This window comes from Oncorhynchus gorbuscha, linkage group LG22, assembly GCF_021184085.1.
Source record: "Oncorhynchus gorbuscha isolate QuinsamMale2020 ecotype Even-year linkage group LG22, OgorEven_v1.0, whole genome shotgun sequence".
NCBI lineage: Eukaryota > Metazoa > Chordata > Actinopteri > Salmoniformes > Salmonidae > Oncorhynchus > Oncorhynchus gorbuscha.
In genome coordinates this window covers 37869496-37881070 of record NC_060194.1, presented here as the reverse complement: position 1 = coordinate 37881070, position 11575 = coordinate 37869496, and the positions used below count along the sequence as shown (strand labels likewise).

Genomic DNA, 11575 nt, shown 5'->3' with positions numbered 1-11575 from the left:
TCGAGAGCATCTGGACTGGCTGCATCACCGCTTGGTATGGCAACTGCTTGGCATCGGACCGCAAGGCGCTACGGAGGGTCATGCGTATGGCCTAGTACATCACTCCCTGCCATCCAGGACATCTATAGTAGGCAGTGTTCGGATGGGTTGTTAATTAAGGCCAAAAAACTGTCAGACTCCAGCCACCCAAGCCACAGACTGCGTTCTCTGTTTCCGCATGACAAGCGGTACCAGTGCACCAAGTCTGAACCAACAGGACCCCGAACAGCTTCTACCTCCAAGCCATAAGACTTCTTAACAAGACTGCTATATAGCTAATCAAATGGCTACACATACTGCTGTACCTGCATTGACCCTTTTTTGTACGAACCCATTTGCACTGACTCCATGCCAGGGATCATCAACGAGATTCAGCTGAGGGCCAATTGTTTTGTTGAGTGCATGGTCGGGGGGGCAGAACATAATTAACAAATCATTTGTAGACTGCAAATTGACCTCAAGAAGCCCAAAGAGATATGTTTGACTAAAACATAATAATTTCAAACCTTGCATTTCAAACCTTGCATTTCAAACCGGTCACGTGTCTATTATGTGTGGGAATACCTTGGAACAGAGTTCTTAAATTAAAATCACTTGGAGCTGATATCCTGGTGTTTTTAGTCTTTCATGTTTTGCTCAGAAAACTTGGGAGGGCAGATATGACCATCCGCGGGTCAAATTCTGCCCACGGGCCACCAGTAGGGGAACCCTGCTCTATGCGCACACACTCACACACACTTTCACTAACACCCCCACACACACACACACACACACACAAACACACACACATAACATGCACACACATGCATACTGACGCCACACACACACACACTGCTGCTACTGTCTATTATTTATACTGTTGCCTAGTTACTTTAGCTCTATGTACAGCACATAGCTACCTCAATTACCTTACATATACTCGGTACTGGTACTCCCTGTAGGTAGCCATGTTATTTTTATTTGTTTTTCACTGTGTATTTATTCCTTGTCACTATTTTTAAATTTTTTATGTTAACTTCAGCTCTGCATTGCTGGAAATGGACCGGTAAGTAAGACATGTGACATACAATTCCATTTTATTTTTTAAATATTTTTTTACATTTGCTCAATGTGCCTGCTGATGTTAGCAAGCTTCATTGACAAACACAGGGATGGAACTTAGCTAGATAGTGATTTTGGGCAGTGGTAAACTGTGTGTAGTTTGTTCTTTATTTCTGATAGTTTGACAGCTTGCTGATGAAGTTGGAGACATGTTCTCAGAAATCAGTCCTGCACTGCAGCAGCTGACTAGAATCTGTCTGTAGTGCACTACTGGTTTTCGGGCAACTTTTTGTTCTTGAGAAATACTGCACCAAACACCTTAGCTAGATGTAAAATTGTGTGACTAAGACTTCCTTGGCAAAACCATCCAAATGACAGATTTCTTGATTCATCAGATTAATTCAGACAATTGAATATTGGTCTACCAACCTTTCTTTGGAGAGCATATAAATGCCGGCCCTTGGCATCAGATTCCCATGCCACACATCTATCAAAATGTCTCTGATCTTACGTTGGCTTCATCTCACCCCGTGGAACATGAATTTAAATGTTATCTTGTTTTAAATATCTTCGAGCTAACTGGTCCACAATTTCATTCCCTTCCACAAGCGAATAGGCTGGGATCCAGTAGAACCTCACTACTTGCCCTTTATCTTTTATAAAGCCTGGAATAAAAGAAAAAGACTACCTGCAATTAAAGTGTAAAAATATTTAGCTTCTGAGTGGTAAATGGCATGTTTCTTATTTTCTCCTATATTTATTTATCTATATATGTAATGTATGTATGCGTATATATACAGTGTGTATGTATGTATTTTATTTTACTGCTCTAGCAATGTAATTATTGTTTGGATAACCTGACTTTTTTTCAATCTTTTTGTGATGCACAATGCAAAGAACACCGGAAGAAGAATGATAATTGAATTACCATAGTGAATTATTGTAACGTTTGTGTCAATATATCCCATAAGCGATGGGGTTGCCAATTGGCGGTTTGACATGAATTACAATTTAATTCATTCATCACTCCCTGTCTCTCAATTCTCCATAAAAACATGAATAGCTCCAATAGTAGGTCACTCCTATTAGATTAGCCATATCTGAGCGTACTATAATTCTGACAGGTTCTATGTCCTCCACCCACTGGAGGGAAACTACTATCGCCAACAGTTCAAATGATTATACTGACAGTTCATCTGTTAGTCTTCTACATATATGCACATCAAGTTCAGGAACGTAAACACCTGCTAGCTGTGCACCCACTTTTTGGGTCCTTGGATTCATCTGTGAAAAGCGGTAAAAATGCATAAAAACTTCCACCATAGTAATTGTGTATCAGTTTCCCAATATCACTGATGTCTGACCAATCCTTAATTTTCTCTACCAAGGTTAGCTCAACAGGATCTGGGAGTAACATCCACTATAGAAAAGTATGTCTGTCCTACATATTACATTTCTATGAACACTCTCTAAAGTTAAGCCCTCCTCAGGTGTATGTGATTTTGTGTGCACAAAGGCAACCAATGACAATCAACTTCACATTCTTCAGCACCTGTTTAAATAATCAGGTCTGGACAATAATCAAGCTGATTTCTGAATGGGGTGGGGCCTTTGTCAGACATCGTGGCTATAAAATGGTTTGACAGACTCTGTGGAAGAATTGACAAGAATAACTTATGTCTATTTGGGGTGATGGGGTTCAGTCAAGTGGCTGCAGTGCTGCTGTTGGTCGTGGTGTTTGGCTGTGTTAGTGATGCTTGGATGTCCAGATGGTTTTATCCAAGATCGGGGTTTCTGCATGACGATGAAGTTTCAGCACAGTTTGACACTCAGAAGCGAGTGCAAGAAGACCCTGTGGGAGAGGACCCTGTGGGACAAGAACCTAGCGAGCCCGTTGTCGTTCCTGTGGGGCAGGAACCCGGCATCGAAACTAGCCAGGCTGAAGACCCTGAGAGCTTCCAGTCCAAGCAGACATTTGAGAACCCTCTGACTTGGCTCTATCCTACGATTGAGAAGCATGTGCGCAATTCTACAGCGTTTCAGCGGCTAAAGCAGGTGGCAGCCTACGGTGTGGTGGCCTGGTGTGGGAAAAGTCTGGTCCGTGTGGAGGTGAAACAGGAACTTCTGGGGATTGGCCGGCTCGTCCAGCCAGAGCGTATCACTCTAGGAGGCTGTGCTGCCATTGAGGAGGATGCTGAAGCTCTTGTGCTCACATTTGAATCAGAGCTGCATGGCTGTGGCAGTGAGCTGACGGTATGTCACATTTGTTGTTTAACTTCCTGAAGATGTCATCATTATTTGATGCATGATTTGTGATCTGTTCCTAGATGACTGAGGATGTGCTGATCTACACCTTCAGTCTTGTCTATGAGCCAAAACCTCTTGCTAACATTTCTATATTGAACACCAGTAAAGCTATGGTTGATATTGAGTGCCACTACTTGAGGTAACTATTGTTGCATTCTTCACTTTGACAACATCTATAATTCTGAAGTTTAAGTAATGGTATTTTCCGTGTTTCTAGGAATCATGAAGTAAGCAGCAATTCCCTGAAGTATGCTGTAGAACCTAGCAATCCTGCGGGCCGAGAACCTAGCCAGGTTGTTATAAAGCCTGTGGTAGAGCCTGTGGGCCGGGAACCTAGCATAGAGCCTGTGGGCCAGGAACCTAGTGAGCAGCCTGTGGGCCATGATCCGGTTGGAAAGCCTGGACAGGAACATAGCAAGCTTTTGGGTCTAGAAACTAGCAAGCCTGTGGGCCAGGCAGCTGGAGGGCAGCCTGTGGGCCAGGCAGCTGGAGGGCAGCCTGTGGGCCAGGCAGCTGGAGGGCAGCCTGTGGGCCAGGCAGCTGGAGGGCAGCCTGTGGGCCAGGCAGCTGGAGGGCAGCCTGTGGGCCAGGCAGCTGGAGGGCAGCCTGTGGGCCAGGCAGCTGGAGGGCAGCCTGTGGGCCAGGCAGCTGGAGGGCAGCCTGTGGGCCAGGCAGCTGGAGGGCAGCCTGTGGGCCAGGCAGCTGGAGGGCAGCCTGCTGGCGAGCCATTGGGTAAGGAACCAAGTGAGATTTTGGGTAATGAACCGAGTGAGCAACCTGTGGGCCAGGAACCTAGTGAGCAGCCTGTGGGTCAGGAACCTAGCCAGCCTGTGGCCCAGGCCAGGAACCTGGAGCATGACCCTGGAGAGCAGCCTGTGGGCCAAGAACCAAGCCAGCAGCCTGTGGGCCAGGAAACAAGCGAGCCTGTGGGCCAGGAACCTGGAGAGCAGCCTGTGAGCCAGGAACCTGTTGGAGAGCATCCTGTTGGCGAGCCTTTGGGCCAAGAACCTATTGAGCCTGTGGGCCAGTCACCTGGTGAGCAGCCAGCCTGTGGGCTATGAACCTAGTGAGCCTGTGGGCCAGCAACCTGTTGGAGAGGAGCCTGTGGGCCATGAGCCTGTGGGCCAAGGAGTGAGCCTGTGGGCCAAGAACGTAGTGAGCCTGTGGGCCAGAACGTAGTGAGCCTGTGGGCCCGTAGTGAGCCTGTGGGCCATGAGAGCCTGTGGGAGAGCAGCCTGTGGGGGCCTTTGGCAGCCTGTGGACCAGGAACCTAGCAGCCTGTGGCCCAAGAGCCTGTGGGCCAAGAGAAGCCTGTGAGCCAGAACTTGTTGGAGAGCATCCTGTTGGCCAGCCTTTGGGCCAGGAAGAGATCCTTTAGGCCAAGAGTCTAGTGACCATGTTGGAGAGCCTGTGGGCCCAAAGCCAGCAGCCTGGCGAGCCTTTGGACCAAGAACCTAGTGAGCATGTAGGAGAGCCTGTGGGCCAGTCACCTGGTGAGCAGCCTGTTGGCTATGAACCTGGAGAGCAACCTGTGGGCCAGGAACAAAGCCAGCAGCCTGTTGGCGAGCCTTTTGGCCAAGAACCTAGTGAGCATGTTAGAGAGCTTGTGGGCCATGAACCTGGAGAGCAGCCTGTGGGCCAAGAACCAAGCCAGCAGCCTGTGGGCCAGGAACCAGCCTTGGCCCAAGAGCCTGTGGGCCATGAACCTAGAGCAGCCTGTGAGCCAGCAGCCTGTTGGTGTGGGCCAGAACCTAGTGAGTATTTTGGAGAGCCTGTGGGCCAGCAACCTGTTGGGGAGCAGCCTGTGGGCCAGGGCGAGCAGCCTGTGGGCCAGGAACCTAGCCACCCTGTGGCCCAAGAGCCTGTGGACCATGAACCTGGAGAGCAGCCTGTGAGCCAGGAACCTGTTGGAGAGCAGCCTGTTGGCGAGCCTTTGGGCTATGAACTTGGAGAGCAACCTGTGGACCAAGAACCTAGTGAGCCTGTGGGCCAGCAACCTGTTGGAGAGGAGCCTGTGGGCCAAGAACGTAGTGAGCCTGTGGGCCAGGAACCTAGTGAGCCTGTGGGAGAGCAGCCTGTGGGCCAGGAACCAAGTGAGATTTTAGGTAATGAACCTAGCGAGCAGCCTGTGGACCAGGAACCTAGTGAGCAGCCTGTGGGTCAGGAACCTAGCCAGCCTGTGGCCCAAGAGCCTGTGGGCCATGAACCTGGAGAGCAGCCTGTGAGCCAGGAACCTGTTGGAGAGCATCCTGTTGGCCAGCCTATGGGCCCTGATCCTTTGGTCTAGTGACCATGTTGGAGAGCCTGTTGGCCAAGTTTCTAGTGAGCCTGTGGGCCAGGAACAAAGCCAGCCTGTGGCCTTTTGGCCAAGAACCAGTGAGCCTGTTGGGAGCTTGTGGGCCATGAACCTGGAGAGCAGCATGTGGGCCAGGAACCAAGCGAGCCTGTGGGCCCAAGAGCCTGTGGGCCAGAACCTGTAGAGCAGCCTGTGAGCCAGCAGCCTGTTGGTGAGCCTTTGGGCCAAGAACCTAGTGAGCATGTTGGAGAGCTTGTGGGCCAGGAACCTAGCGAGCAGCCTGTGGGCCAGGAACCTAGCCACCCTGTGGCCCAAGAGCCTGTGGACCATGAACCTGGAGAGCAGCCTGTGAGCCAGGAACCTGTTGGAGAGCATGAACCTAGTGAGCATGTAGGAGAGCCTGTGGGCCATGAAGCCTGTTGGCTATGAACCTGGAGAGCAACCTGTGGACCAAAAACCTAGTGAGCCTGTTGGCCAGCAACCTGTTGGAGAGGAGCCTGTGGGCCAGGAACAAAGCCAGCAGCCTGTTGGCGAGCCTTTGGGCCAAGAACCTAGTGACCATGTTGGAGATTTTGTGGGCCATGAACCTGGAGAGCAGCATGTGGGCCATGAACCTGGGGAGCAGCATGTGGGCCAAGAACCAAGCCAGCAGCCTGTGGGCCAGAAACCAAGTGAGCAGCCTGGGCCAAGAGCCTGTGGGCCAGAACCTGTAGAGCAGCCTGTGAGCCAGAACCTGTTGGGCCTGTGGGTGAGCCTTTGGGAACTAGTGAGCATGTTGGGGAGTGGGCCAGCCTGTGGGCCAGGAACTTAGCCAGCAGTCTGTTGGCGAGTGGCCAAGAACCTATTGAGCCTGTGGGCCAGTCACCTGTTGGAGAGGAGCCTGTGGGCCATGAGCCTGTGGGCCATGAACCTAGCGAGCCTGTGGGCTATGAACTTGGAGAGAAACCTGTGGACCAAGAACCTAGTGAGCCTGTGGGCCAGCAACCTGTTGGAGAGGAGCCTGTGGGCCATGAGCCTGTGGGCCAAGAACGTAGTGAGCCTGTGGGCCATGAACCTAGTGAGCCTGTGGGAGAGCAGCCTGTGGGCCAGGAACCAAGTGAGATTTTAGGTAATGAACCTAGCGAGCAGCCTGTGGACCAGGAACCTAGCCAGCCTGTGGCCCAAGAGCCTGTGGGCCATGAACCTGGAGAGAAGCCTGTGAGCCAGGAACTTGTTGGAGAGCATCATGTTGGCCAGCCTTTGGGCCAGGAAGCTAGCGATCCTTTAGGCCAAGAGTCTAGTGACCATGTTGGAGAGCCTGTTGGCCAAGTTTCTAGTGAGCCTTTGGACCAAGAACCTAGTGAGCATGTAGGAGAGCCTGTGGGCCAGTCACCTGGTGAGCAGCCTGTTGGCTATGAACCTGGAGAGCAACCTGTGGGCCAGGAACAAAGCCAGCAGCCTGTTGGCGAGCCTTTTGGCCAAGAACCTAGTGAGCATGTTGGAGAGCTTGTGGGCCATGAACCTGGAGAGCAGCATGTGGGCCAGGAACCAAGCGAGCAGCCTGTGGCCCAAGAGCCTGTGGGCCATGAACCTGTAGAGCAGCCTGTGAGCCAGCAGCCTGTTGGTGAGCCTTTGGGCCAAGAACCTAGTGAGCATTTTGGAGAGCCTGTGGGCCAGCAACCTGTTGGGGAGCAGCCTGTGGGCCAGGAACCTAGCGAGCAGCCTGTGGGCCAGGAACCTAGCCACCCTGTGGCCCAAGAGCTTGTGGACCATGAACCTGGAGAGCAGCCTGTGAGCCAGGAACCTGTTGGAGAGCAGCCTGTTGGCGAGCTTTTGGGCTATGAACCTAGTGAGCATGTAGGAGAGCCTGTGGGCCAGTCACCTGGTGAGCAGCCTGTTGGCTATGAACCTGGAGAGCAACCTGTGGACCAAAAACCTAGTGAGCCTGTGGGCCAGCAACCTGTTGGAGAGGAGCCTGTGGGCCAGGAACAAAGCCAGCAGCCTGTTGGCGAGCCTTTTGGCCAAGAACCTAGTGAGCATGTTGGAGAGCTTGTGGGCCAGGGACCTAGTGAGCCTGTGGGCCAGGGGCCTAGTGCGCAGCCTGTTGGCGAGCCATTGGGTAAGGTACCTAGCGAGCAGCCTGTGGGCCAGGAAACTAGCGAGCAGCCTGTGGGTCAGGAACCTAGCCACCCTGTAGGTCAGGAACCTAGCCACCCTGTGGCCCAAGAGCCTGTGGACCATGAACCTGGAGAGCAGCCTGTGAGCCAGGAACCTGTTGGAGAGCATCCTGTTGGCGAGCCTTTGGGCCAAGAACCTATTGAGCCTGTGGGCCAGTCACCTGTTGGAGAGGAGCCTGTGGGCCATGAGCCTGTGGGCCATGAACCTAGCGAGCCTGTGGGCTATGAACTTGGAGAGCAACCTGTGGACCAAGAACCTAGTGAGCCTGTGGGCCAGCAACCTGTTGGAGAGGAGCCTGTGAGCCATGAGCCTGTGGGCCAAGAACGTAGTGAGCCTGTGGGCCATGAACCTAGTGAGCCTGTGGGAGAGCAGCCTGTGGGCCAGGAACCAAGTGAGATTTTAGGTAATGAACCTAGCGAGCAGCCTGTGGACCAGGAACCTAGCCAGCCTGTGGCCCAAGAGCCTGTGGGCCATGAACCTGGAGAGAAGCCTGTGAGCCAGGAACTTGTTGGAGAGCATCCTGTTGGCCAGCCTTTGGGCCAGGAAGCTAGCGATCCTTTAGGCCAAGAGTCTAGTGACCATGTTGGAGAGCCTGTTGGCCAAGTTTCTAGTGAGCCTGTGGGCCAGGAACAAAGCCAGCAGCCTGTTGGCGAGCCTTTGGACCAAGAACCTAGTGAGCATGTAGGAGAGCCTGTGGGCCAGTCACCTGGTGAGCAGCCTGTTGGCTATGAACCTGGAGAGCAACCTGTGGGCCAGGAACAAAGCCAGCAGCCTGTTGGCGAGCCTTTTGGCCAAGAACCTAGTGAGCATGTTGGAGAGCTTGTGGGCCATGAACCTGGAGAGCAGCATGTGGGCCAGGAACCAAGCGAGCAGCCTGTGGCCCAAGAGCCTGTGGGCCATGAACCTGTAGAGCAGCCTGTGAGCCAGCAGCCTGTTGGTGAGCCTTTGGGCCAAGAACCTAGTGAGCATTTTGGAGAGCCTGTGGGCCAGCAACCTGTTGGGGAGCAGCCTGTGGGCCAGGAACCTAGCGAGCAGCCTGTGGGCCAGGAACCTAGCCACCCTGTGGCCCAAGAGCCTGTGGACCATGAACCTGGAGAGCAGCCTGTGAGCCAGGAACCTGTTGGAGAGCAGCCTGTTGGCGAGCTTTTGGGCTATGAACCTAGTGAGCATGTAGGAGAGCCTGTGGGCCAGTCACCTGGTGAGCAGCCTGTTGGCTATGAACCTGGAGAGCAACCTGTGGACCAAAAACCTAGTGAGCCTGTGGGCCAGCAACCTGTTGGAGAGGAGCCTGTGGGCCAGGAACAAAGCCAGCAGCCTGTTGGCGAGCCTTTTGGCCAAGAACCTAGTGAGCATGTTGGAGAGCTTGTGGGCCATGAACCTGGAGAGCAGCATGTGGGCCAAGAACCAAGCCAGCAGCCTGTGGGCCAGGAACCAAGCGAGCAGCCTGTGGCCCAAGAGCCTGTGGGCCATGAACCTGTAGAGCAGCCTGTGAGCCAGGAACCTGTTGGAGAGCAGCCTGTGGGTGAGCCTTTGGGCCAAGTGCCTAGTGAGCATGTTGGGGAGCCTGTGGGCCAGCATCCTGTTGGAGAGCAGCTTTTGGGCCAGGAACTTAGCCAGCAGTCTGTTGGTGAGCCTTTGGGCCAAGAACCTAGTGAGCATTTTGGAGAGCCTGTGGGCCAGCAACCTGTTGGGGAGCAGCCTGTATTCCAGGAACCTAGCGAGCAGCCTGTGGGCCAGGATCCTGTTGGATTGCCTTTGGGCCAGAAACCTATCCAGGATGAAGACCCTGAGAGCTCCCAGTCCAAGCAGGCGTCTGAGAACCCTTTGACTTGGAGCTATCCTGAAGTTGCAAAGCCTGAGCACAGGCCTACTGTGTCTGAGCGGCTGAAGCAGGTGGCGGCCAACAGTGTGTCGGCTCAGTGTGGGGAGAGTGTGGTCCGGGTGCAGGTGAACCAGGACCTGCTGGGGATTGGCCGGCTCATACAGCCAGAGCGTATCACTCTAGGAGGTTGTGCTGCCACTGAGGAGGACGCTGAAGCTCATGTGATCACCTTTGAATCAGAGCTGCATGGCTGTGGCAGTGAGCTGAAGGTATGTCACATTTGCTGTTTAACTTCCTGACTGTGAATCATTATCTTTGTGCTACATCACTTGTGATCCTGTTCCTAGATGACTGAGGATGTGCTGATCTACACCTTCACGCTGGTCTATGAGCCAAAACCTCTTGCTAACACTTCTATAGTGAAAACCAGTGCAGCTATGGTTGATATTGAGTGCCACTACTTGAGGTAACTATTGTTGCGTTCTTCACTTTGACAACCCATATCATTCTGAGGTTTGAGTAATGCCATAGTCCACGTTTGTTTCTAGGAATCACGATGTGAGCAGCAATGCCCTGAAGCCAACCTGGATCCCCAACATTTCCAACATGGTGAAAGAGGAACTCCTCTACTTCTCCCTGAGGTTAATGACTGGTAGGTAAACCTGACTGGAAGCCTCTTCCTTTGTGTAAACCCCACTGACATGCCACTCCTCTTTCCAGCTGACTGGCAGTTTGAGAGGCCCTCCAACCATTACTATCTTGGTGACATGATCAACATGGAAGCCTCGGTCATGCCGTACCACCACGTTCCCCTCCGTGTCTTTGTGGACCGCTGTGTCGCCACCTTGGCGCCTAATGTCCACACTGTCCCTAGATATTCTTTCATTGAGGACCATGGGTGAGTTTAGTTGTCAGTTTGACTCCTCTTATATTACCTTAAATGTAACCCCTGAAGCCTAACGTTGACCCTTCGTCTCCTCAGGTGTCTGGTTGATGCCAAGTTGACCGGCTCCAGCTCCCAGTTCCTGTCCAGATCCCAGGATGACAAGATCCAGTTTCAGCTGGAGTCCTTCAGGTTCCAACCACAGATTGATTCCCAACAGCTCTACATAACATGTCATCTGAAAGCATCTGCAGCCTCTTCCCCCATTGATGCTGAGAACAAGGCCTGCTCTTTCACAGATGGGTATGTATAAGCTGGGTTGTGGGTATAGTACCTTTGACATGCTGCTATATAAACTAACCTTCATATTTATCTGTAGCTGGAAGGCTGCTGGTGGGGATGACCTGGTTTGTGGCTGCTGTGACTCCAGCTGTGCTGTGAGCAAGGCTAGAGATCTGGACAGTGATTTAGGTAAGTGTCAATCAAAGCCAGAGCTTTATTACCAGTTTAAAATGTAATGTATTCCATCACTGTTCTCTACTCTCCTCAGATATGCAGAAGGAAGGTGAAGCTACCTTGGGCCCTATCATGGTCCATGAGTAATATTACAAGAATCTTTCCTATTTTTAACTTTTTGAGGAGAATAAATCTGTTACAATATTCACATCTGACTGGATTTATTTGGGATGTAAAATTCAGGAATTTTATGATATCAAATAGGAAAATGTGTGTAGCTGATCACTCTTTATTCACAGAACTTTGTCATGAGCTACATTTCTCAGGTTCGTAACGTTGCTACTGTACTGAACTGTTCCTCTAGGCCCTATCAATTTCCAGGAGTTATTTGTCAATTGACTAGATTTATTTTCAAAATAAACATTTTAAAGTGTTTGGATTCATGTGCGATCGACTTGGATAACATTTATGTGAGGGCAAGGCCAGTAAGTCATTTTAGGCAGGAGGCATTAATGTCTAAACTGACCTCTGAACCATTGCAGCTGCAACAGAAGATTATGGCGTGGACAAGAGG

At 51.8% G+C, this 11575-nt stretch overlaps 1 protein-coding gene across 1 annotated transcript; it reads left to right on the top strand.

Moving 5' to 3' along the window:
- Positions 1-2690: 2690 nt before the first annotated feature.
- Positions 2691-11209, top strand: LOC124009434 (filaggrin-2-like). The gene is made up of 10 exons (XM_046321247.1): positions 2691-3333; positions 3408-3526; positions 3605-4422; positions 6552-9931; positions 10010-10128; positions 10211-10314; positions 10383-10560; positions 10645-10848; positions 10925-11016; positions 11096-11209. Exons 1-10 carry the CDS (start codon positions 2773-2775, stop codon positions 11146-11148), a joined length of 5628 nt encoding a protein of 1875 aa, XP_046177203.1. The 5' UTR covers positions 2691-2772; the 3' UTR covers positions 11149-11209.
- The last annotated feature ends 366 nt before the right edge of the window (positions 11210-11575 follow it).

Excerpts from the sequence above, each read along its gene's own strand:
- LOC124009434 (XM_046321247.1), top strand. The coding sequence starts at position 2,773 with ATGGGGTTCAGTCAAGTGGCTGCAGTGCTGCTGTTGGTCGTGGTGTTT. Across the intron at positions 10,561-10,644 it reads TCTTTCATTGAGGACCATGG|GTGTCTGGTTGATGCCAAGT; the intron begins GTGAGTTTAGTT and ends TCGTCTCCTCAG. Across the intron at positions 11,017-11,095 it reads AGATCTGGACAGTGATTTAG|ATATGCAGAAGGAAGGTGAA; the intron begins GTAAGTGTCAAT and ends TACTCTCCTCAG.